The sequence below is a fragment of the Aquarana catesbeiana genome, linkage group LG05, assembly GCF_042186555.1.
Source record: "Aquarana catesbeiana isolate 2022-GZ linkage group LG05, ASM4218655v1, whole genome shotgun sequence".
NCBI lineage: Eukaryota > Metazoa > Chordata > Amphibia > Anura > Ranidae > Aquarana > Aquarana catesbeiana.
This window is the reverse complement of record NC_133328.1, coordinates 368,060,624-368,087,909: the sequence shown is the minus strand read 5'-3', so window position 1 is coordinate 368,087,909 and position 27,286 is coordinate 368,060,624. Positions and strand designations below refer to the sequence as shown.

The following is a 27,286-nucleotide window of genomic DNA, read 5'->3' as shown; positions in this document are numbered from 1 at the left end:
TTTGGCTTTGTAACTTGTCTATTGCAAGTGGTCTGATGTAGACACTTTATGCCTGGGTTCCTGTTTTAGGCACATATGTTGAGATTACCATCAAGATGGCCACAAATATAAGGTGAGTCAGATGTACCACTAGAGCAAGTCATACTTTATTTGGCCAGATGAGATATTTGACCAAGTGATATTTATGACATGAAAGATGGAGGCTGCCATTTCTGACTTCTCACTCAGTATGACAGCCAGGTAACTAGTGTTTGCAAACACCCTTCACTGACTTTCCTGATTTTCATACATGTTTCATCTCAGTGATTTGGAATGTATTGAAGCCAGAGGGTTAGCAATAACTGCAAGGAAAGTAGCAATTTCAATCAGCATTGGAAATCTCTATATTTATTACAGCCAAAGGTTTTCTGTATACTCAGACTTACAATTTAGAGTGTTACAAATGTAAGTTGTACAAGTAATCTGAGCACTTCTGAGGTTCTTGTGATAAACCATCACACACTGGGAGTACTTTTATAAACTTTTGTGCTTAGAACAGGGCACACCATTTATAAGGATGTAAAAAAAAAAACAGATCTAGATGTGTTGGCAGTGTCAAAGCTGCACTGAATTTGAGGCTACCTAGATGTACTTCTTCAGGATAACAAATGGCTTCATCACATATTCTAACGCTTAATAATTGGGTTATGCATATTTGCAAAACTAAAGTGGCCGTGAAAGTGCCCTTACAGGTAGAAAATCCTTAAAAATCCATTTTGTGCTTTAAAATCATTTCAATCTTCAGGATTTGAGAGGGTTTACAAGTGGCAATAGCACCTGTCTCAAGATTAGTGTTCTATTCCTGATCAGTAGAAGCACATTATAAGCACTAATGATGCTTTACTTGAACGTAGAACTGAATCTTGACACACTATCAAATGTACAGCACAAGTGCACAAACAACGCTTACTAGGAATGAATGAAGGGTCTGGATTATCTTGTAGAAATGTAAATGGCTGTAGAACATTGCCGTGTATATTAACTAGCTGAGAAGTATGGAAGCTGTCACTTGAACACTTAGGATTGTTGTGTCAGGCTTGCAGGGAAGGAGTGGAAGGATTTTGTTGGCTTTTTTTGTAATCCTTCATAATATGTTGCTTATGTAAACTGCTTAGTATTGTCTTCCCTGCAGTTTTTATATATACGTATTAAAGTAAGTTACCTTGATCTTAGTTTTTGTTACCTGAGCACTGGTTCTGTACTTCTGCATGAAAAGATGTAGCACTATTCATTTCCAAACAACTTTAAGAGTGTACTTACTCAGGATATATCAAATTATCTTTTTGCTTTCCTCCCATCTTCAGGACACGTTTCTACCGCACGTAGAATGTGGGACAATCACTCTAATTGGAGCAACAACGGAGAACCCTTCGTTCCAGGTGAACAATGCGTTATTAAGCCGCTGCAGGGTTATTGTCTTGGAGAAGATCTGTGTGGAGGCAATGGAGGCTATTTTGAAGCGAGCCGTAGACTCCTTGGGAATCCAACTTCTAAGAGAGGATGAGAAGGCTGAGTGCAGTAGCAGCGATGCTTCAGAGTAAGTACTAGAGCAAGAGGCAGGCGGCGGCACAGAAAAAAATCACACAAGTGTCTCATCTGTCAAAGAGACAAGAGAGGGGTGGGGGTAGAGGGGGAACGTGGAGCAGCAACCTGTTATAGCAGCCTAAAAGTGTGTACAGATTGCTGATTTTTTTTTTTTTTTTCCCTATTGCTGCTATTTCGTATTGTTTTTACCAGTTTTATCATTTTAGTGGATTCTGCTTGCTTTTATCTTTTTTTAAACTATTATGCTAAATTTTATTTTGTTTTCCCTTAACTTTATTTTATGTTTTTTTGTTTTATAATACCAAACCAATTCCGCGCTAAAGTGTTAAGAGAACATTAACTAGTCTCTTCAAATAAAAATTAATGAATGGATAAATACATATATGGGAGACAGCAGCACTCACTATATCTGCACATACTGATGCAAAAAAAAATTATAATACAGTGCAACAATTGGACAGCGCAACACATTTAGTATTATTTTTTTATGTTAGCTTGTTCTGCTTAATGCTTTAAAAATGATAACGTTAGTATTTTCAGTAGTGGCAATGCTAGTTTTCACAGGATAACAGCCACAGCAGAATATCATAAAGATGTGTTTGCTGTACAGCCTATAAGGCCCCCTTCACACGAATGTTCTGATCAGGTCTGCCTGTCCATTTTTCAAGCAAACCCGATCAGACCACCCATAGCTCTCTATGGAGTGGCGGATGTCAACAGACATGTGTCCGCTGACACCCTCTGGCATCCAATTCGATCCAGGCCGCCAAAAACAGACAGATCCATCCGGTGGATAGGATGGAAATGGACAGGTAGTCGGTTTCCTTCCCACTGCTCCATAGAGGAGAGCGGACTGTGTCCGTGTCGGCCATGCATAGTGGAGCAGACACAGACCTGTCATCTGCCTGCTCATCAGGGATCAGTGGAGAGATCCCCTGCTGAGCAGGTGGATCAGCTGTACAGAGTCTGCCCCATGTGAAAGGTGCCTAAGGGCATAGAAAATTTGATTTTGTCTTGAACTTTAAGAGTTTAAAAAACACCATTTCAACCACTGACGTTTTTTTAAAACATTGATATTCAAGGAATTGTAATCTTTCATTTTAATTTCTGGTTTTGGTATCTTTTTCATTTCTGCATTGCTAGGTTTCAAACATTTTTGGGGAGAAAAGCAAACAAGCATACTACATATTTAATAGGTGTAAAATTGTGTCAGAGGCTGACATATATTTATAAGAGAAAAACATAATGGGGTTGATTTACTAAAGAAGTAATGTCTGTTCATGTAGCAAAGCAATTGTTAAGTAAGATGAAAACTATGCTTGCCTTATAGACCCAGTCATGTGCAAGAGGAATTTAAAAATGGATTTTTACTAGCACGTGATTGGGTATAAAAGAGTGAACACAGGTCCAACATATTTAGTAACGCCTAATAGTTTCTAATTCGCTGAACTGGGACAAGCATGCAGCAAGTAAAATCAGAGAAAAGTCATAATTCCCAATCTGCATACTTGCACCTTGATCATTGAGTCAGAAATATTTGAAACCAATGAATCAGTAGGACAGCTAGGAAACTAGCATTTGTAAAAGGAGAAATTAGCAAGCCACACTTTACATTGTTCTTTCAGTAAAGATGTACCTTTATATTGATACTAAACAGAGAAGTGTTAATTGCCATAATTCATTCACATAAATCATATATATGATGCCACTGTAAAATCCTCTAAGTACCTTATTCATTTTGCGCTGTTGTGTAGTGCCATGATCTTGTTTTTTGGTATCTGCAGGGAAAGATCCTTGCAAAGGGGCTTCTATTACTCTGCTGGTTATGCTGTCTACAGTGTGAGTCTGTGTCTGGTCAGCCCTGATTGGTGTTATGCCAGTCACATGACTAAAACTTACTTAACAGGTATTACCAATTTGATACATTTTATATGGATAAGGCCCCTTTCACACGAGGCGGCCTCCGTTTCTACGGAGCCCGCCTCGGTCCGCCGGCTCAGCGGGAGATCTGTCCGTTGATCTCCGCTGAGCCGGCGGATGACAGGTCCCTCTCTGCTCACTGAGCGGGGAGGGGCTTGTCAGCCTCCGCTGCCGCCTATGGAGGGATCGGACGAAAGCGGACAGTGTGTCCGTTTTCGTCAGATCTCACCCGATCCGCCAGCGACGGATCTGGACGTAGAGCCATACGTCTGCTTTTAGCGGATCGGACGGGGTTGGATGTCAGCGGACATGTCTCCGCTGACATCCGACGCTCCATAGGCTAACATGGAGCGCCCGTTCAGGTCCGCCGTCAAAACTGACAGGCGGACCTGAACGGTCCGATCGTGTGAAAGGGGCCTTATACTGATAAAAACTAAGCTTTTTTGTGAGTTTCTTAGTGAATGTAATCAATCGGCATACTATATCCTGCCCCATAGTGTTTAGCAATAGTAGGACATAGAGGAGCAAGGAGGGAGGGGAGTGTCATTTACCACTGTGTATAGAGTCACATATGTGGGCAAATAGTCACATGGGCTGCACAGATAGAAAAAAGCAGGTAAAGAAGAGCTTAGAAGGGAATTGAAATATGAGCAGGGACAGCCGAAGACAGGATTAACCTGGTACAGAAAAGGAAGGCTTTAGTGCAGGGGTCTCCAAACTTTCTAAACAAATGGCCAGTTTACTGTCCTTCAGACTTTCGGTGTCTGTGGAAGGAATATTGACTTATTATTGGTGTCAGTGGCAGGAATTATGCTCCACTGTTGGTGTCAGTTTGAGGAATACTGTCTCATAAGAGTGGAGGGAATATTGCATCAAGGGCCAGCTAAAGACAAGCAAAGGGCCGCAGTTTTGAGACCACTGCTGTAGTGGCTTTGTGAGTATGCACACAATGTTATATAACATGTAATGAGAGTTTTTCATAGTCTTGTGGACCGCCCACCGTACATGTACTGCAGCAGGGCAGCAGCTCTGTGCCAGTTCACGTACCTAGTACGTGATCTGACACTTCCGGGTCTGGGACGCATGCACCGACCCGCTCCTGCTGTGATCACACATAGCGGGAGCCCAGTGGTGGGTACACTACATAGGCAGAACGGCAATCTACCTATGTAAACAAGGCAGATTATCGTTCTGTCAGAAGGGAACGTATATTGATCCTATGTACCGGCAAAGCAGGAACATGGATCAATGCCTTCCCCTAGTCAAAGCACCTCCCACACAGTGAGAAAGCACAGGCTAGGCACACAATTAACCCTTTGATTGCCCATTCCCAGCCAGTGTCAATAGTACAGTGACAGTGCATATTTTTAGCACTGATCACTGTATTGGTGTCACTGGTCCCCAAAAAGTGTCAGTTGTCCAACACTTTGTCGGTCGTTTATTTGTTTATAGCGCAAAAATTAAAAACCGCAGAGGTGATCAAATACCACCAAAAGAAAGCTCTATTTTTGGAGGAAAAAGGACAACGTTTTATTTGGGTACAGCTTCGCACAACTGCGCAGTTGTCAAAGTAACGCAGTGCCATATTACAAAATAAGGCCTGGTCGTAAATCTTTCAGGGGTCAAGTGGTTAATGACACCTCAATTGTAGGGAGTTTGTTTTGGACGTGTAGGCATTTTTAACAACATTTCACCAGTATTAAAGAGGAAGTAAAGGCAGGAAAAAAAAACAACACACACCCTGTAAGGCAAAGGCATAATGAACTAGTATGCATAGCATACTAGCTCATTATGAATAACTTACCCTTATTCTTCACCTTCACCGCCGCCATCTATCCCGGAGTGACTTCGGGGTATCGCGGCTCCGGCGCTGTGACTGGCCGGAGCCGCGATGATGTCACTCCCGCGCATGCGCGAGGGAGCCGCCACTAATGGCATGATCACCGTTAGCAGCGGCATGCTCAGTGCACCTGCGCGCCGCTGTCTATGGCTCATGCGCCGTAGACATCAGTGCCAGTTTTTTGCAAATATCTCCTAAACCGTGTAGGTTTAGGAGATATTTGTTGCACCTACAGGTAAGCCTTAATCTAGTGGTCCCAGAGGGTTTACAAACGCTTTCATAATCATTAACATAATAAAGTATAAAAATTTACAGTATGGTATTTAACCCCTAGGCGCCGACGGCATGCAAATATGTGGCCTCTCGGCGGGTGGGTCTTGGCGTCGAGCGGCCGCATATTTGCTTACCAATTTCCAGACACAGCTGTGCCAGGAGCGCAAACCCTGCACACTTCCAGTTACCGGCAGCTAATGGAAAACTTTATGATCATGTGATCACTAATCACGGCAGTCACATGATCATAAGCCTTGCCCTACCTCCCACCATCTGAAACCTCTTAAAGGGCCAGGAGGAGCCAGCGCAAAGGGGTTAAAGTAGGACAGTGCTAATTGGGGATTCTAGAGAGATAGCTATTGGAATGATGTTATTGGTCATGGCGTGTGTTTCTCTGTTTATTACTGCAGCAAATGCTCATGTTTTGCTTCATGTACACATCACTAAGCTGTGCATGATTGGCTTATTTTTATTTTACGTGGAGCTGTCATGTCAGTTCCTGTTTAGAACAATGAAATTGGTGCTGCACAAAAAAAGGAGTACACTGTTGTAAAATGTGACCTGGGAAGAAAGAAAAATATACAGTAGATTGGTTATTAACTACCGGTGTATAACTCCAGATTGTAAACTAAGAAAATCTTTTAAATACAATTATTGTAATTTGATGCTTTTTGACATCCCAATAATATAACAACATTTTATCATGCAGATATTATATTTAGCTTTAATGCAGTAATTCATTTGCCATAGACCGACATTGTTCTTTTCTTGCAAACAACTTCCCAGTTCTCGTCTGTAACAAAGAAATGTGTGTCATTTCCCACTGTCCTTATAAACTGGAACATCACTAAGGGAAGCCTATGCATATATTATGGAGGCAGCACAGAATGTAGAGGTATCACCTTACTGTATGTCAAGAAGGGATTCCCTCGGCTCTTTAAATTTCTTCCCCTTCACACTCACTTGTGCCAGTACTCAGTATATCAATCATTCTGGGCTGATGGAGTTCATAATTTTAAACCACAAAGAACATAATGTGACAAACAAGGAACAGTGCTTGTTTTTAATAGAAATTGGTTAGCAAACTCAGCCCTCCATGACCTTGGGCATATCTCTTCTCTGCTCCCTTTTTTTTATTTGGGTTATTACTTTTAAATTAGCATATTTTAAAGAATTACTGGAAATGTGCTCACTGGCTATACAGAGGCTTTTAGAACATCACAATTTAACATGGCTGTGTGTTTAAGGAGCTCCTTGCTAAAATGATGAAAATGGCATAATGCTAAATATTATAATTTAATGTAAACACTAATCAACTTAATTGCTCCATTTAGGTTTGTTGCGAATACCATTAGAATAATTTTGTTATATCTGTTCAGTAAATGCAAAAAACAAAAACAAAAAACTGCTGAGCCTACCTGAATGTAGTGTTGTTCTGTGCCCTGTGCACTCTCTAGTGTTATCTCACACAATGTCTGTGAAAGTTTTCATTTATTCAGGTCACGGTATAGCTTGTAGTAGTTGGTCACAATATACTGGACTTGTTATATAATGTTCAAGACGGTTCGTAACTTATCCAAGGCATTTCTTCATTTCTGATGATTGTCAGGAAAACACCAAAGCACTCGTTCTGCACTCCTGTGATCCGTTTTCAGCAGACTGAAGTCACAGAGCCCCAGCTAAGAGCCTGAGCCAGCAACTCCAAACCAGCGCTCCAGTGAGCGAGAGGGGGAGCAGAGAGCTGGTAAATGAGAGTCACCAGCTCTCTACTCAGGGAGCCCTGAGAATTGAGCTTTCGGCAGTGTTTGATCATTCGGCTCTCAATGTTAGAGCCGGCGGGGGACAGATACAGCATCGGACCAATGCTGCATCCACCTAGGTAAGTATGATTCTGATTTCTTTTCTTTTTTTTTTTTTTTAAAGTGCACTTTCAGACAAAGTACACTTATTCTTTTTGCCATTGTGCCCTGACCTAAATCACCCCACCCTCCCCCTCCATAGATCTGTACTTACCGAGATATGTTGCCCGTGGGATTGTTTACATCCCTCTCTGCAGTACTCCCTCTGCTGGCCGCACCTATTCATTACCCTCTTATAGACTTCTCGGGGGCTGTTAACCCAGTCTGGAGATACACAGGGGAGGAAGAGGAAATGTAAACAATCCCAGAAGTATGCTGGTGAGAAATCTAAGTAAGTACGGATCCTTAGAGGGTAAGAGTGGGGAAGGTTTAGGTCAGGCATAGGGACAAAAAGAATAAGACCCCTTTCACACGGGCGGATAGAATTATGCTTTTAGCTGCGGACAGATGAAGTTATCTACCGCAGCTAAACGCACACAATGCTTTCTTTTGGCCCCATTCACACACTGTGTTTAGTGACGGTTTAATTACATGCAGTTTTGTGCAGATAGAAAAAATAAAGTTGACTGTGTCCAGGAACGATTTAGCACAGCTATCTGCAGCTATCTGCACATAACTGCAGGTAATCGCAGTGTACTATTTCTCCTGCAGATAGCAGCGGCAAGAAAGAAAGAAAAACAACAGGAAGCACATAAGAAATGGCAAGTATATTCCAATGCAGCTAAATGCAGCCGCATGTAGATGCACGTAAACGCAGCTAATCGCAATGTACAACTGCAAGTGAATGCTGTGCCAGGATTCTCTGAATTTCAAAATAACAAAACATGCTTTTAACAGCGGCAGAACAGACGCCCGTGTGAAAGGGGCCTAAGGCATGCCATACATTATGCAATTTTTTTTTCCTTCATATAAAGCACTATATATTACATTAACGGATACAATGATACTATTAGATCTGGTGACAGGGTACACTATATTGCACCAAATCAAAGAATTGAAATCTTGTCTTGCAATATTGTCCAGGATGGACATTCAGTATGTAACGGGGAAAAAAAACATAGACAACACTTTACCCTGGGAATGTGTTTATGCACATTTAGGGTATGAGTTGTTATAAATATACATAGGGTTGATTTACTAAACCTGGAGAGTGCAAAATCTGGTGCAGCTCTGCATAGAAACCAATCAGCTTCCAGGTTTTATTGCCAAAGCTTAATTGAACAAGCTGAAGTTGAAAGCTGATTGGCTACCATGCACAGCTGCACCATGTTCTAAGTACTCCAGTTTTAGTAAATCAACCCCATAGTGTTGTATGTTTGATAGAAACCATTCTGTAGGTAAACAATTCTGGAGCAGCAGAACTAAGTGCAAAGTTCATAGAACATCTCAGAGATTGATATATGCTGTGTTATTTTGGATACTGACAAATGCTGTTGCCAAGATCTTTTTCCATCAGTGGCTCAGCAAATCCCAAGCATGTACAGTAGTAACACATTTAAATAGAGCATGAAAACATTGTCTACAAACCTTATTTTGGGGCGTTATATATATAAACAACTAAACTTTCCATGCTTGTCCACATCTGTGTGTTTACTTATAGTTTTTTTATGTTACAGGTAATTAAAGGAACAGTAGAATTATGAATTGTTGCTTATGTAAGCTTATTAGATTGCTGGGCTGCAAAATGAAATGCCCCTGCTTTTCTTTTCAACAACAATTGCACACTTTATCATGTGCTTTTACTATCTGGATTTCTTTTTCTTTTTTTTTTTGCAGGATTACAAGGTATTATTGTAATAAATGCTGCAGATTTTAAAGATTGAAATAAACTTTTAAAATGATATAAACATTTGAAATTTGAACGCCAGGTACGATCTTAATTGCATAGTTATGTTGGTCCAGCATATACCAATGGGTATGCATATCCCATACCTGAAGGACCACTGTGGAATCTGCCAATCATTGTTGTGATCACCAGGATCTTTCGGGATCTGTGCCGGAGGCATTCTCTGATTGGCTGTGGTGGAGGTCATGACATCACTGTCTCTCCTCTAATCATCCAGTCAGAGAACGCCTTGTATTCATTGGCGCTGACTACTATAGTGATTGTCAGCTTCCACAGCAATTCCTCAGGGATAGGATATGCATACTTACATTGGTCTAAACAATTAATATCATACATGGAGCTCAGTTTGAAAGCTTTTAAGGGGTTTTTATTGATATTAATTAAAACCTAACAATTAAGTTCTCGTATGATCTCTTTAACTATACCAGCATTTTGTTATGTTTGCTTGTGCAAAAAAACCCATCAAAAATTCAGAGGTGTCGTGTGTTCTCTGCACACCTCCCATGTTATCCCAAAGAGTCCTCCTAGTTCTTTGTCTTGGACTACAGAATAATTCGCCTTTTTATTGTAGAGATCTGGGAGTGGCAGTGGTTGAGTAGTTTAGCAAAATACACTGGGAGTGCTGACAACTCTTAGTCCACAAAAATCCTGTGTGCTTTTAGCCCACAGTAGGACTTAGGAACTGAGTGCTATTCTGACAGATCAGCAGTTGTTTTTCTGTACTTTAAATAGTGTACAGGACGCCAGAGATGGGTCCTGAACAGGAGAAACGTTTCACCGTTCTTTGGGTTGTGGTTACTTTTAGGCTGAGGCGGTAGGGGTGTCTGCGGCAAAGCACCGCTATTTTCAGCAGCGCTTTACCCACGTCTTAGCGGCATGCTTTTAACCCCTGCTAGCGGCAGATGAAGGGGTTAATAGCGCTCGTGTAGCGCCGCTGCCGAACGCTTTCTAAGTGCTTCGGCGGTGCTGCCTATTGATTTCAATGGGCATGGGCACTTTAGGAGCGGTGTATACACTGCTCCTAAAGCTCCCCAAAGATGCTGCTTGCAGGACTTTTTTTTTAACGTCCTGCAAGCGCACTGCTCCAGTGTGAAAGCACTCGGGCTTTCACACTGGAGTGACAGGAGAGGCGCTTGCAGGTACCAATTTTATTGCTAAAATGCCTGTAAAGCGCCTCAGTGTGAAAGTAGTCTAAGAAGGGCAACTTTATGCATTTTGAGTAATCAAGGGTTCTCTCATGCAGGGTGAGGGGGTTTGCGAGGTAGTCCAGTTGGAGAGAAAGGACTGACTTCCAGTTCTCTCAGGATTGGTAAGTTCTAATTTGGGACCCCGAGTTCAAAGGTTCAGAGAGACTTTGGGTGGGAAAGAACCTCCAAACCCTAAGGACTTTTGTCCTGAAGTGGTTAAGCGACATGCAAGGGAGTCTTGAAAAACAGCAAGAAGGAAAGCAGCACATGTCTATGAGGTGGTGTAGAGTGGTTCAAAGCTGTAAACAAATGTGGACTCTCTGGAGCCTGAGACTCTGGGTTGCTGAGCTCCTGCGGCTTAGCTTGTGACAGAAGCAGGTGGGAACCCTAAACCCAAATGTGGGACTGAGATACTGGTGGTGAGCCAGGCATTTGGTTATGTTATACCAGTAGTATGGACTGTTTGCTTTATTTTTGAGGAGGAGGCTGTTTTGTTTGCCTGTTTTGCAAGTTCGATAAAGACTGTTACATTTACAAGCAGCTGTGGCTGGTGGTTTCAAGATCCAAGGGATAAAATATTGGAAGATATTTGTGTATTGCAGAGGTGTATTGCATATTTTTTTTGCCTAATATATGCTTTTCAGGGCACAGTCACACCGATGTGTTTTAAATCACATCAAAGTATGTACATAAGTTAGCCATTGTTTTTAAATGGTGGTAGTTCGCAACCTGATGAAAAAGTGCATGCAAAGATGTGAATCCAGCCTAAAGGAAATATACTGAGAGAAATATAGGAGACAAAGTACTCAAAATTCTATTTGCCTGACTGTCTCTGCTTTCACTACTTCGTGAGCTGAAACAAGCATGCACATCAAAAAGTATGTAAATCCAGAGGTTCTCATTTGTATACGGGTTTATTGGATCAGCATACCAGCTAGAAAATTGCCATTTTTAGAAGACAAGTTAAACAATGTTACATAGTAGGTGAGGTTGAAAAAGACACAAGTCCATCAAGTCCAAACTATGTGTGTGATTATATCTCAGTATTACATTGTATATCCCTGTATGTTGCGATCGTTCAGGTGCTTATCTAATAGTTCTTTGAAACTATCGATGCTCCCCGCTGAGACCGCTGCCTGTGGAAGGGAATTCCACATCCTTGCCGCACTTACAGTAAACAACAAAGAACCCTCTACGAGGTTTAAGGTTAAACCTCCTTTCTTCTAATTTTAGTGAATGGCCACGTGTCTTCTTAAACTCCCTTCTGCAAAAAAGTTTTATCCCTATTGTGGGGTCACCAGTATGTGAAGTATGTGTATTGTGAATTTTAATCATATCTCCTCTCAAGCGTCTCTTCTCCAGACAGAATAAGTTCAGTGGTTGTAACCTTTCTTCATAACTAATATCCTCCAGACCCTTTATTAGCTTTGTTGCCCTTCTTTGTACTCGCTCCATTTCCAGTACATCCTTCCGGCCGGACCAGAGTCTTGTAGAGCGGGAGAATTATCGCTTTATCCCTGGAGTTAATCGCCTTTTTAATGCATGCCAATATTCTGTTTGCTTTGTTAGCAGCAGCTTGGTATTGCATGCCATGTAAGTCTACTTGTTCTTAGATTTCCCTTAAAATGTATGTAAAAACATTATTTTGTCTATTTTTGAGTAGGATAGGGAAGGATTAAAACCCTGTCAAGTATATTTTTACTGGTCGTGTCTCATTGGGGGGGGGGGGGGTTCCCTTCCGTTCCCTTCTGTTCCCTTCCGTTCCCTTTCTGTCCTAGAGACACAACCGTAAATAAGAAAAAATATCTCAAAATTTACCTAAATTCACATTCTAAAGAGCTTTTATAGAAAGAGGATGTCCATTGGAGGATTTTCCCCCTACCTTTTACTCTCATCAGAACTCAAAATGTTTGTATTTACCCTCGCTTTCTGTCTTGATGACAGTGTTGATCAGGACAAATGGAGAGGTGAATCTCCCCAGAATGGACACAAACAGTAGAAACCTGACAGATTCTATCTGCTCCGTACTCTATCCGCAAAATAAAAACCAAAATTTTCCTTTGAATACACTTGGGTATGCTGCTCTGGTGTTTGTCACTGCTGTTTAATTCCTATGATAAAGCAAAGAAAACTAATCATAAGAGAAAAATACTGGGGTTCCCATTGCTGACCCCCCTCTGAAAGGAATAGTTCCTAGTTGTTATTCTCTGGCTTCAATCACTTCTGTGTCATTGGGCCAGCTTTTTTTTTTCTTTTTAGAAGGTTGGCAATCAGTTTTGGAATGTTTGTTTGCTTTTCTAATGGTTGGTGGGGTCAGATTGATGTTCATTTAAATTTCTGTCAGGTTCTTTGGTGTATCTTTAAAGAACTGAAAAGTATGTGATAAGCAGTAATAATACTTTTCACCATTAAAGTAAGAAACAAATCTATAGAGAAAGAGGAAGTCTTGTTTTAGTCTTGTGCTAACTGAAAGCTAGATTTTGGGACAAAGCGATGTGATAACTTGTTTCCTGTTCAAGAACTGTCTGTACATTGTTGGGCGAGATATGTTATGAATAATATGTATATACATGGGGGGGTGTTTAGCCTGGCCCAGATATATCTTGTACACTATTAGATATGCTGTACCCGGAAAAATAAACTGAGCAGTTTTTATGAATTCTGATCTCAGTTGGGTCATTATATATTGCTCCCTGCGCAGATCTGGGTTGGTGGAATGGAGAAATGCCGGCACATAAGGTAAATTAATTAGACAGTAATAAAGGTGATAGCTAAAAAAAGGTGATAGCTAGAAACCGAGATAAAGGAGGTTCTTCAACACTGATAAGTCCTTAGGGAAGTGTTTAATAAATGTTATATCAGGTAGGAAATAAAATGCCTCATCCCTCCTCTTCACCACAAATTCCTTATGATAAGTACACTGAAACTAATAGGAATGTACCTGTCTAATGGTAAAAAGTGATAAATGTGGAGACAAGTCTTCTAGATAAGACTAAAGATGTGCATAGATGGACTGAATCATGGCTGGTTCAACAGGGACCAGCTGAGATTCGATATATTTATGGCCAGGCTGGTTGTACTGAAGTTGTTTCATCAATCGTTTTTATTACAAATGGCCTGTCAGAATTTTTTCATCTCATGAGATTCACTGCTAGCGACCATAGCCAAAAGCAATGATTATTGCATTCTGCTGGCAGGGAAGGCTCCCCACTGGCAGAACACATTATAATGGCGAGAAGCAATTTTCTTCCCTACCACCTATGGTGGAAATAAAATAGCATAATCCATGGGTTGCTTTAGTGATAAAAGCCGGGAGGCTGACGTAAGCCCATTTCCCTTGTAGACGGAGTAGGAAGGAGCAGTGCATTTTTATTATAGACATCTTCAATTAGCCCTTTTTTGATGAGGGGAATTTAATTTTAGCTGCAGCAATTGTTGCATTCAACTCAACACTTGCAGTTGTTGTAGCTCAAGAGAACATCAGGAATGTTAGGCGCAGGACACTTTCTCATAATGATGTAGAGTACATATTAAGACTGAATCACTAGGGGGTCCTTGAGGTTTATACCGAATTGAAAAGGATATTGTGCCCCTGGTAATGAGAGGGGCATGCCATCTCCGGTATGGTAAAACAGTTTGTAGTGTTTGTAAGGAAAGAAAAACTTGGGCTTGGGACTTTCTTGGCACAATAAATATTGTAGTAATAAAATTTTTATTACTACAATATTTATTGTGCCAAAAAAGTCCCAAGCCCAAGTTTTTCTTTCTTTACACATAACCTGTTAGGACGTGGCACTGAGTATCCTCTATCACCAGTATCCACATCACCACTATGTGCTGATACTTCAATGACCTAACAGTTTGTAGTGTTTAAACTAGCAGGGAACTGGTAATTTTCAGTCTTCCAGTGCTCACTTCATTGTAATGAGTAGCTCTAGCCTATGTCTGTTTTTGAAACCTGTTGAGGACCATCAGGAGACACATGGATTTTTAAATCCATTTTCCTCAAACCACATAAGATTGTCAGGAGGTAAGGGTGTGTTTTTACTGCCCTGGAAGGATAGCAAATTGCCTAGGGGCCACTGTACACATACCATCTTTATACCACCTCGAAAAATGTACTCCTTAAATTTCCAGGTGATGGTTGACTCCAAGCAGTATTTTATGTGAGCAGCAGTACATCCTGCAGCAGTAAGCTCTGTTTGACTGGATCGAGCAAGGACTCACCTGAGGGATGGCTGGTGGGTAAGTAAAACAAATGTATTTTTATTTGACAGATGTTAATTTTGTACCCTAACTTATGCTACAATTATTCTACTCCCTTTTTTTCAGGAGATGCTGGATACCATGGTAGCCTGTGGTTGCAGACACCTCTGTGAAATCCTTGGACGAGAACTGAGGTTAGATATATTAGTGCCTATCAAAAGACCTGCACATTCATTCTGAGGACATACTGGGGTATAGGCTTTCAGTTACTGGGCTTGAGGAAGTGTCAATGGACGATGAGTGCTGTGATCACAGCACTTATGTTTACATTGAGAAACACAAGTCCATTTTGTTACATATATAACTATATATGTAACTAAATGGATTTGTGTTTCTCGAACTAGATGGACTTGTGTCTTTTTTCAACCTGACTATATAGTTAGTCAGGTTGAAAAAAGACACAAGTCCATCTAGTTCAACCAAAAGAAAAAAAAAAAAATCATACAATCCCATATACAAAATCCTTCACTCACAGTTGATCCAGAGGAAGGCTAAAAACATTTGTTACAGTGATAGATGGGACTTGTAGTTCATTCATTCAAGGATCTTTGTGAATGAATGATGCGGCTGTGTGGACTGAGCTCTGCATAACCACACAAATTTCAAAAGTGACAGCAGCTGGAGAGGAGAAGAACCCCCACATGCGTTTATAGAGGGATGGAGCAATTTTGGGGTGGGGCCTATTTACACCATGTTGCGTGTGTAACAGGTGCAGTTTAATTGGTAAGTGTAATCAATATTACAGTCCATGTCGAGTCCACCTGTCCATTTTTCAGGCGGACCCCATCGGACCACCCATTGTTATCTATGGTTGGCGGATGTCAGCAGACATGTGTCCACTAAAAACATACGTATGACGATATGTCCACAATCCATCTGGCAGATCAGATCAGATGACAATCGGACATCCGACCGCCCCATAGAGGAGAGCGGGCTGTGTCCGCTCTGCATAGTGGAGCGGACGCGGACCTTTCATCCACCTAGTCAGCAGGGATCATCGGAGAGATCCCCTGCTGAGCAGGCTGATCCGCTTGGATCGATCCACTTCCACTAAAAGGGGCCTAAAACTTCAAGATAAGCAAATATTGTCTAAAAACAAGATGCATGTATATTCTTTCTTGAATCTCAGTATGCTTTGTGTATTTCTTCCAGATCTGTGCAGTAATCTACTGTAAAACTTTTTGCAGAAGTTTCCTGCAGTCAACACTAGTCAGTGCTGCCCTCTCTCTCGGGCAGGCTGATTGGTCTTGTATACACCCCTCCTGTCATTTTCTGTAGGCAGCCTGTAGTGGGTGGACCTAATGGGGCCCACCCACTGCTCTGTTTTCTGCACAATGTGCAGCATAATAATATCACTGCTACTTTTACTAGGTTAGTAACTGGGTTTGTAAAGGCACTTGCATTTCTATCCTTTGTGACTATTGCGAAATGCATGGAGTTCAGCTTTAAGACAGAAATAGTTGTCTAGAGCAGCAAATAATTTGCCTCCACACCCTATTGTGAATCCACTTTTCTATAGGCTACCACAATGATGAAACATGTCATATAGTTGTTGGTTTTCTTTATATTTAATCATTGTTTTCACAGTTTTTTTTTTTTTTTACAGGAAAGAAACAATAAAAAGAGCCATTGTCTTTCTTCTATTTATTGTGTTATATTTAAGTCAAACAACATTTTGTTATAATGTTTAAAATAAGTTCCGAAGACATGTGCCACGTGATATTCTTTTTTATGTATTGTTACTAATAAATGAGTTCTCTATAATCCATCTTTGTTAGTTATTATTGTTTTGAAATGAGATTCTTCCATGAGTGGTGGGGATATTTTACCATGCGTGACAGTCACAGGCCAACAATGCCATTTCCAGCTGACCAATGTCATTTATTAACACTCATTTGCATACTAGCCTCACAAAGAGACATATGGCCGAAGCTTTTTTGGCCATACTTCTCTTCCAGGTTATAGGCGTGCACTTACTTTTGCTCCTGTGACTAGAATCATCCAACAGCAGGCTAATGCCCGCTGTCAGCTGACTTCACTGAGCTGCTGCTGGCTCTGGAAGGATTCCAACCATATTGTTGGGATCCACCCAGCATGCTGCTGAAAGCTGGAGCCAGTTGCTTCTGTTTCCTCCCCAGCCTGGTGTTCCAGTAAGAGCAGTGAAGTCACCACTGTCTGCTCTGAGCGGATCGAGAACTGAGCAATCAAAAGTTATGAGATCATTGAGGTCTTAGGCTTAGAGTCAGCAGGGGACACCTGCAGCATCAGACAGATGCTGCAGCATGGAGGTGAGTCTGTTTATTTTTTCCCTAGTCCATACTTTTTTTTTTCTTTCTTTCTTTTTCCTATATTCTGTGTTTAATTGGCTGTTGTGATCTATTTAAACCTCCACCATTATTATACATGTGCCCATCCTAGATAATGCTAAAGCTGGCCATACACACGAACTCAATGTGGATGGGTGAATCCTTCCTACTGAAGTATTGGATTCTGGCAGTGGGGAGACTTTCTTGCCATCAGACTATACTGATCAGCCTTGCTGGCTTTAGCCAGCGGTACTGATCATATGGAAATTTTCCAATAGGCTGTTTGTACAGAAGTTGGTTGGTAGGTTGACTTCTGTACATCCAGCTTGCCCATACATTGATCGAAATTTTAGCTGGTTCCTGCTGAACTGGCCAAATTTCAATGATTGTGTGTCTGGCTTAACTCTGGTTAAGCTTTGCCTCTCTAAAAAAAAAAAAAAAAAAACTACTATCTGCATATAAATGTAAACTGTAAAAAAAAAAAAAAAAAAACACACATACTCACCCAGATGTCTTACACCATCTCTTACAATCACAGGATCCAGCAGCACATTCACATGCCTTCTGAAACATTTATGATTTGGTTGGTGATTTTGATTTGGTTGATTTTCCATAAGCCTTCTGACATGTGCCTTGGACAGTTGGCACCTGACAACAATACACCGCCCTGCTGTCATGTAGTCCTCTGTGCTCTGACCTATACACCCCTTACAGGTACATGATGGAGTTTACGTGCAGGTCAACTGTGCTTTCCCATAGACCTTTATGAGGCCTGTGGTTTTGGTGCAATTTCAGAAAGCGCACCAAAACTCCCTGCACGCTCTATCTTTGGTGAACTTTCTGAAAGCGCACACTGGACATCATAGAAGTCTATGGGAAAGCACAGCTAACCTGCACGAAACTCGCTGTGCTTTGCCCAGAGTGCAGCGGGATGGCACTGGGGCAGTGTGAAGTAGGGGGTGGCAGGGTGTTAAAAACTGATTTTTGCTACTTGATGTGTTGTGTTCTCCACCTGCGGTGACTTTCCCAGGGTTTTCCTGGGCAATCAGGAAGCCCGGCATCTGATCTGGCTGATGGTATGGTCAAGGACAGGGGTCTTCAATCTATGGCCCTCCAGTTGTTCAGGAACTACAGTTCCCATCAAGCCCAGTCATGTCTGTGAATGTCAGAGTTTTGCAATGCCTCATGGAACATGTAGTTCCGCAACAGCTGGAGGGCCATAGTTTGGAGACCCCAGGCCCAAGCATTTTGTCCAGTTAGGGCAGATGTAAACAGAGCCATTTTTTACCTCATTCTTTCAAGGGTAGAAGAGAGATCTGGGATATAGACTCCAGATGTTTCTATAAAGAGGACTTGTTCATGCTTTATTGCTATCACACGGGATGTTTACATTTCTCGTGATGGCAATAAAAGTGTTAAAAAAAAAATTATAGGGACAATATAAAAAAATCATAAAAAAAATAAATAATAACAAATTTTTTAAAGCTCCTCCGCTTTCCTATGTGCTCATGCGCAGAGGCAAACACATACCTAGGACGCACACGCATATGTAAATGATGTTTGTGCCACACGTGAGGTATCATCATGAACGATATAGCCATAGCAATTATTCAGGCCCAGGCCCTCTTTGTATCTGTAAACCATTTACCTGTAAAAAATGTCAAATAATGAAGGAATTTGGGACTTTGAATGAAACTATTGACATTGTGGAGCTGGATTGGTAAAAGCACATATTTAATAACATGAAAGCATGTAAAAAATGCATATCAATGATACAAAACAAGTAAAAAGTATTGATCATATATATATATATATATATATATATATATATATATATATATATATATACACACGTATACATATGCATATGCATATATAGTGGACATCAAGGATACATAAATATATATCAGCTTGGCAACACATAGTAGTGCAGAGAAGTTGATTGATAAATTCTGTAGATTCATATATATACATGTCATATAGGCAGCAAATTGCAATAAGAGTAAATAATAAAGAATGGTATAAACATGATTAATGTAAATTATGGACTGGAGTAATTTCTGATACAGGCATGTATCTGCATCCTAAAAGACTGACGCGTTTCGTGTATGAACACTCATCAGGGGCGGATGCTCAGGAGTATCTATAAAGAATAAATATAATTAATCTGATATGGCACTAAACATGACAGGAAGAGGCAAATATGCCAGTCCTGGATACTTACATATGATGAAATATAATGGATAGTGAGTGTGGGGCCAGGGCCAGAAGGGTAGTCTGTCCCGGAGCTGAGGTAAGTGGAGCTGCGTGCCAGCAGGGCGCACACACAGAGCCCCCCAGAACACAGATAGCTTTCTTCACAGTGAGTTTAAGTGATGGACACGTGGTGACTGTCAGAGAGTCTATAATAAATGAATAGGGTTTCAATGAACTACATAATGTTCATGAGAAAATCCAGTGAAGATAAAAGATGACCAATTGGAATGGTGAAGATAGTGAGAAGTCAGTGGATGTAATGATATACCAAAAACCCATTTAAGCAAGAATAGTAGTATAAAGAGACATCAGGGACAGTCCCACATCACCAAGACCAGTTGGAGAGAGAAAAAAAGTGACTGGCTAACCAAGAAATTTGAGGGGTGATGGTGTAGTTACCTTCATGTGATAAAAAAAAAAAAGAAAGTGCTTCTGTGAAGTAGAGAGTCTTGGAATGTGTGGCAAGGAAAACTGTGTCCGTGGAGGCGCCATATATACGCATGCACCGCACGTCAACTCCTACCGGCGCCACACTGGCACGTCATGTTGCTATATCGTCTTAAGCTAGAGCTACACGATTCTGGCAAAAATGAGAATCTGCTTAGTAGATAGATCACGATTCTCGCGGCGTAACATCATCTTTCACATTAAAACAAAAAAAATTGGGCTAACTTTACTGTTTCTTTTTTTTTTAATTCATTGAAGTGTATTTTTTCCCCAAAAATTGCGTTTGAAAGACCCCTGGGCAAATACAGTGTGACATAAAATATTGCAGCAATTGGCATTTTATTCCCTAGGGTCTCTGCTAAAATATATATAATGTTTGGGGGTTCCAAGTAATTTTCTAGCAAAAAATATTGATTTTACCTTAAGAAACAAGTGTCAGAAAAAGATTTAGACTTTAAGTGGTTAAACTTCCTGCATTTACACATTGTTTAAAAACTTGGAAGAACTGCCTGGATTTTTTTCTTTACACACAGAAGTTTCCCTTTGATCCAAGAAGGAAGTTAGTTGCAATGTTTCATTTTAAAAACTTGGCAGACTGATGTTTTCTTTTGACAGCTGAGGGAGCAGATAAGTCTCTCCACTTGTTATATGAAAGAATCAGCAAAAAAAAAGCAAGTGCTTCTGTGAAGTAGAGTCTTGGAATGTGTGGCAAGGAAAACTATGTCTGGGGAGGCGCCACATATACATACCGCACGCACGTTGACGCCTACCAGCGCCACATTGGTAGGGTGTGTTCCAGAACATAGCCGGCCATTCACAAAGCGCCACGTGACTCGCGCATGTGCAGTAGGAAATGGGCAGTGAAGCCGCAAGGCTCCACTGCCTGTTTCCCTTACTTCGAATGGCGGCGCCGGGACCCGATCTGATGGACGAATCAGCGTCGGGTGGCCGACATCGCGGGCATCCTGAACAGGTACGTTTTTTAATCAGACCTCCTCTTTAAGTATCGCCATTCCACGAGTGTGTGCGTAATTTTAAAGCATGACTTGTTAAGTATCTATTTACTTGCCATTGCTGTAACGTCATCATTTTTATATTTTACCAAAAAATTGGGTTATATATGTTTTTTTTTTTTCATTAAAGTGTATTTTTTCCCAAAAAATTGCATTTGGACATAAAAAAAACACCAACATTTTACTCTCTAGGGCCTCTGCTAATAAAAGATATATAATGTTTGGGAATTTGGAAGTACATTTCTAGCAAAACATACAGATTTTTACTTGTAGAAAAAAGTGTCAGAAAAGGCTGGGTCTTCAAGTGGTTAAAAAACATTTTTTTATGCAAATATACTTTATTATATTCATAAAGGTTTGTTTGTGTTATTTTTCTAACATATTTTAAAGGAATAACTTATGATGCTTCTAAGTGGTTCATATGTTTTCCCACACAAGACGCTGCTGTGCAACTGCATAAACATTCCCAGCATTGGTTCCTCTGTCTATTGCAATGATGCCCCACCACTATCACAGCTTTTTCATGGTGTTCTCGTTACAATAGGCAGAGAAAAGATAAACTGTAATAATGCATGCATTATTGTGGTTTCAACATACACCTTTTTGTTGTATCTATCTGATATGGATACACATTATATTTTATGGGACCTCTGTTTCTTTTCCACACTGTATGTTTGTAATAATGGTACATTTGCAACATTCTTTTTTGTATGTGCATTACATAATCAACATGATTATGTGCATTGCTAGTTGTGAACATTAATTTAGAAAGCCACTTTAGGCTCGGCTTACATTTGTCTGGCTGCAGTTTTACCTGCGAGTCTGATGCCCTTTGGTTAACTAAATCAGGGGCAAATTTTTACTTGAAATTTCAACTGAACTGGACTGAAAAACGCACATTTTAAAAACACACCACAGCCGGCCCACAGATATGTGAACTGGCTAAGTGTAGAAGGCTGTCGGTTCACATGTCATGCGAATAGGATGCAGTTCAAAACGCATTCAATTCGCATATATGTGAACCGTGCCTTCGTGTGTGAACAGTCATCCTGTGAAAAACATTATTTATTCGGACTCTTCTCCGGTCACTTCTTTTGTATTTTTGACACCTTTTTAGTAAAAGTCCTAATAAATCATGGGCAGCAGGTGACATGCACTATTTGAAGCTTGTCTCCTCACCGAAGATACGTGGGAGTGTCAGGACAATATTATAGTATTAAAGTTTCAGCTCTGTGCTGCTGTTTTGCAGTCTTGAAAATTAGGTACCAAAACACATAGAGGTGTATTTACTAAAGGCAAATAGACTGTGCACTTTGCGAGTGCAGTTGCACTTATTTTCCCCAAAGCTTAGTAAACGAGGTAAAGCTTTACTTTACATGGAATACCCAATCATATATAAGGAAAATACATTTATAAAAAAAAACTGCATTGTTTTTTTTTTTTTTTGCATCTGATTAGATGATGGAAATGAGCAGAGCTCCCCTTCATTTACTAAGCTCTGGAGCAATTGCACTTGCAAAGTGCACAGTTTATTTGCCTTTAGTAAATCAACTCCTTAGGGCTGGATTTACTAAAGGCAAATAGACTGTGCACTTTGCAAGTGCAGTTGCACTCGTTTTCCCCAAAGCTTAGTAAATGAGGCAAAGCTTCACTTTACACACAATACCCAATCACATGCAGGGAAAAAAAAAAACTATTTTTTTTCCTTGCACCTGATTGGATGATGGAAATCAACATAGCTTCCCTTCATTTACTAAGCTCAGGAGCAACTGCACTTGCAAAGTGCACAGTTTATTTGCCTTTAGTAAATCAGCTACATAGTGCTGGATTTACTAAAGGCAAATAGATCTTGCACTTTGCAAGTGTAGTTGCACTCCTTTTTCCCAAAGCTCAGTAAGGCCGGGTTCACATATGTGAGAATGGGATGCGAATTTCTCTGCATCCAATTCGCATGACATGCAAGTGTGCCCGGCTCGCAATGGAGGGAGTTCACACATGTCCCTCGCGGCCGCGATCGGCATTCCAAAAGGATCCTGTGCGTCTTTGGGTCCGTTTCAGGTGAAAATTCAGGCAAAAATTCAGACCTGATTCGCACCTGAACCGGTGAACAGGGACGCACCGGACCCCATGATGGGAACCACGGCCACACATATGTGAACCCGGCCTGAATGAGGTAAAGCTCTGCCGATTTTAATCATCCAATCATGTGCAGGCTGTTTTTTTATTTTCCTTGCACCTGATTGGGTATGCTTTACAAAGTGAAGCTTTACCACATTGGCAAAGCTTTGGGGAAAATTAGTGCAAGTGCACTTGCAAAGTGCACAGACTATTTGTCTTTAGTAAAAACCACCACCTTAGATTTTCCCCAGCTGTTTACCTGATAAGGACAGCATGAATCTGAAAAATTTTAAATCCGCTCTTTCAATATTTCAGCCAGTTTTGCATCCCTGTAATTTGCCCATGTTATAGATGAAGATACATTGGTTTCGAATTCAGGCAAATCAGGCCAATCTAAACGTCCATAATGTTCATAACTAGGTTCAAAAATTGTCTTTAGCAGTTGGACTTGCATGGTATTAGATTGTCACACCAGTTAAAAAAAAAAAAAAAAAGTCAACAAACTTCTTGTGTAGGAGCGCATATTGGTGGGCCTCTGTACCACAGTATTGGAGTTACAAGGTTGCAGTTTGGAAAGTTTATTTCCTATGTACACTTCCACTTCTCTGCTGATGAATCAGAGATGTGAGGCAATTACCTAATTGGCATTCTTTTGGGTTATTCATAGATATTTATGAAAAATTCAATCAGTAGGTGATATCAGAAGACTGGCTGAAAAATGGAGCTTGACCTGTTACAAACATAATTGTGATGAGCATCTTATCGTGTTTCTCAAAAGCTGTAAAGGCATGACAAGGGTTTAAATTTTGTCCATTTCAGCTACAATTTAAAAACAACTGTTCTATGTTGAGGTTTTTCTTAAGGCTCATTTCCACTATTTCGTTAAAAAAAAAAATTTCCACATTTTACTTAAACAGCACAAAGCCTGCATGTTTTGAAAACCAGAGGGGAAAAAAGCTGTTTTTTGCTAAGCACGATCCACAGAAAAATATATACTAAAATATTGAATGCTATGGTACAGACTTTTCTTTATTTCTGTGCAATTTAGTTTCCAGAAAACATTTTTTTTCCACAACACTGGACAAAACACTGGGAAATGGGCTCTTAGACTTTGGAACTTTTGTAGACCCACATATGGAATATAGCAGTAAGTATAATATTTTTAAATGCTGAGAGATCAGTGTGTGATTCCTGTCATTACACGAATGTTGATTTCCTTCCAAACTTGATATAGTAACAAATGACAGATCTAATGTCTGTAGAAATTAATGAGAAATTAGAGCCAACACTTTCAAGCTTTTGGCGGTTGAGGGTTCCTAAAATAAATTTTCACGTGGTCCATGTACCTCGTGCCTGATGTGTCTGTTTTTTATGAACTTTGGTAGTATGTAGTACATATTTTGCTATATCATTTTAGGCAGAACTGTATTGTTTGACCATCAGAGATGACTAAAATGGTTACATCCAAACTATCTCTCTAATAATTATTACATGAGTATTTTCATTAATAAATCAGAAGGTAGCTCCCACTTTTAGGTCCAAGTAGACATTGAGCAATCATAAACATATGATCTTAACTGCACTCTTACCTTTAAATCTTTTGACAACAAATATTTACACCTCTACGCAGTACTAATTAGTAAATGCGTTGTGCCTGGATCTCAAAGATGTTCAGCATCAAAAAAATACCAATTCTGGTAAGGTCAATGATCACTATATCTACAAGAATTCACAAAGCAGCCTTAATATACACCGAATCAAGCTAATCCATTTAATTTGGTTATTTATAAACCCACAATGTGTTATTCACGTCTTGTTTGACACTAATGCCAATCTGCAGCATTTAGGCTTTCATTCAAAGAGCAAAACATTTTCCTTTAATTACTCACAGTGGGTCACCTAACAGTGGTGTGTCCCAATTTGTAATTAGCCATTTTCTCACCACAGTAAATATATTTGTTGGTGCTTAACATATGCTGGTGAGTTTGTGTATTTGAGGAAGTAAATAATAATTTTGTAATTTAAATTGACACAGGATTGTAAAATAATCCGATGTTTGGGTTATATTGCTGTCTACAGAAGGTTTGGACACTGACAAAACAAAAACAGTTAGAGGAAATCCGCCTGGGGAACAAAAAATTAAAAGTCAGCAGCTACAAATACTGTAGCTGCTGACTTTTAATATATGGACACTTACTGTACCTGTCCAGGGAGCCCGCGATGTCGGCACCTCAGCCACCGTTCATCGTTAGGGAAACTGGTAGTGAAGCCTTTTGGCTTCACAGCCGGCTCCCTACAGCGCATACGCAAAGCGTGCTGCGCCTTCTAATTGGCCCAGTGGCAGAGGAAGGAGGAGGGGGGCCGAACTTCCGAGGGACGGTGCCGTGGCGCAATCTCCCAGAAGTGGGGAAGGGTGCCTGTCAAAAACACGTTTAAACTTGGAGCAACCTGCATCATCTATCTCAAAAACATACCAACCTGGTTTCCCTAAAGCAGGGGTGTCCAAACTTTTTTCAAAGAGGGCCAGATTTGATGAAGTGAACATGCGTGAGGGCTGACCATTTTGCCTGACATTCTTTAAACCATTAAAATTCGGTCTAAGTGTGTTCGTTCGAGCACTAATACACTGCCCAACAAGCATTCTCTTGACTTTGTGGCTGTGTGTGGTGATGAGATGAGCTTGGGCGTGTTATTTGGATATACCGTATTTATCGGGTTAAAACACGCACCTTAACTTTAAAAAGGAAGTTTCAGGAAGAAATCTTACATTTTAAATAAAGAACTGTGAAGCAAAATAAGGGTCAGTGACCATCAATGCAGCCTAATCAGTGCCCATCTGCAGCACCCACCGTATTGCCATGAATGCTGCACCCACTCCATTGCCATGAATGCAGACTCACCATTTCTGTCAGTGCAGCCTGATTCATGTCCATCTGCAACCTTGAGGAGACCAGGAGGGGGCGAGACGAGCACCGACAGACATACAGGAGAAACTCCTGTTTTCTCTGCGGCCTCTTTAATTGAAAGTCCTGCCTCCTGTGATGGACAGAACAGTTGTCCAATGGCAACGCAGGAGACGGGACTTCCTTTTACACAGGACGCCGTGTAAACAGGAAATACTCCTGTATCCTGTATGGCGCTCGTCCTGTCCCCTCCAAGGCATTTATATCTTTTGTGGCCTCCGGCACTCGGGGTTTCGTTGGGGGCCACAAAAGATATATATATATGTCAAAATTACCAGGCGGGCCGTCCGAAACCAGAACGCGGGCCGCAATTGGCCCGCGGGCCAGACTTTGGACATGCCTGCCCTAAAGAATACCCAGCAGGCTAAGACTTTTCTTGTACACTTGCTTCTACAGCCTTTGTTGTACAAGAATTAACCTTTTCCTTATTAGGCTTTTACCCATCCCAAACATTTTGTTCAGCAGTATACACTTGAGGAGGGTTTACTTAAAGTGGCGTTCCACCCAAAAATGGAACTTCCAGTTTAAGGGCTGGTGACCCCCTGACATGCCACATTTGGCATGTGATTTTTTTGGGGGGGGAGCGGGTACCCAGTTTTTACAGGCACACAGCTCCCATTTCCTCCCCTGGTGCCGCTGCGTCAGAAGGAAGATCACCTCTTCCCCCTGCCTCCCTGCAATCTTCTGGGACACGTCGCAGGTCCCAGAAGATTGCCTGGCCATTCACAGCGCGTGGCTCGCACATGCGCAGTGTGCACCCAGCTGGGGCGCCCACAGTTGGAATGCTGGCATCGCAGAGAGGAGCCAGGCTTCGGGCGGCCGCATCGCTGGACCGTGGGACAGGTGAGTGCCTGATTTGTTAAAAGTCAGCAGCTACACTTTTTGTAGTTGCTGATTACTAAATGGGCGGAACTCCTCTTTAACCACTTCCAGCCCTCCATACAGCAGAATGACGGCCGGAAAGTGGTTGTATTTTCCTGACTGGGCGTCATATGACATCCAGCAGGATAAGCCACTAGCTTGCACACGCTGCGTAACCCAGTGGGGCGATCGGTGGTGTGGTGTGTCACTCTGACACACCGCATCTCCGATCCCGTCAGCAGCTACACTTTTTGTAGTTGCTGATTATTAAATGAGCGGAACTCCTCTTTAACCACTTCCAGCCCACCATAGAGCAGAATGATGGCTGGAAAGTGGTTGTATTTTCCTGACTGGGCATCATATGACATCCAGCAGGATAAGCCACTAGCGCGCGCCGCTGCGGCACCCAGCGGGGCGATCAGTAGTGTGGTGTGTCGCTCTGAGACACCGCATCTCCAATCCCGGTAAAGAGCCTATGACGTAGGCTCTTTACCATGTGATCAGCTGTGTGCAATCACAGCTGATCACATGGTAACCAGGAAGTGCC

General features: G+C 41.2%; 2 protein-coding genes and 1 long non-coding RNA gene across 4 annotated transcripts in view; 2 read left to right on the top strand and 1 right to left on the bottom strand.

The window, feature by feature from the left end:
* MYLK4 (myosin light chain kinase family member 4) overlaps nucleotides 1-1,647 on the bottom strand; it is a 236,582-nt gene extending 234,935 nt beyond the window's left edge. The window contains exon 1 of the mRNA XM_073630957.1: nucleotides 1,300-1,647. Within this exon, the coding sequence (XP_073487058.1) occupies nucleotides 1,300-1,337 (38 nt within the window). The 5' untranslated portion in view covers nucleotides 1,338-1,647. The remainder of the gene's footprint in view (nucleotides 1-1,299) is intronic.
* WRNIP1 (WRN helicase interacting protein 1) overlaps nucleotides 1-27,286 on the top strand; it is a 167,134-nt gene that overhangs the window by 39,815 nt on the left and 100,033 nt on the right. The window contains exon 3 of the mRNA XM_073630959.1: nucleotides 1,344-1,576. Within this exon, the coding sequence (XP_073487060.1) occupies nucleotides 1,344-1,576 (233 nt within the window). The remainder of the gene's footprint in view (nucleotides 1-1,343; nucleotides 1,577-27,286) is intronic.
* Nucleotides 10,924-18,789, top strand: LOC141144869 (uncharacterized). Of its 2 annotated transcripts, XR_012244478.1 has the most exons (4): nucleotides 10,924-13,248; nucleotides 14,647-14,754; nucleotides 14,842-14,909; nucleotides 16,382-18,789. It is a non-coding gene; the product is annotated as an uncharacterized lncRNA (long non-coding RNA). The 2 variants fall into 2 exon arrangements; XR_012244477.1 differs by lacking the exon at nucleotides 16,382-18,789 and having other exon boundaries at nucleotides 14,842-16,371.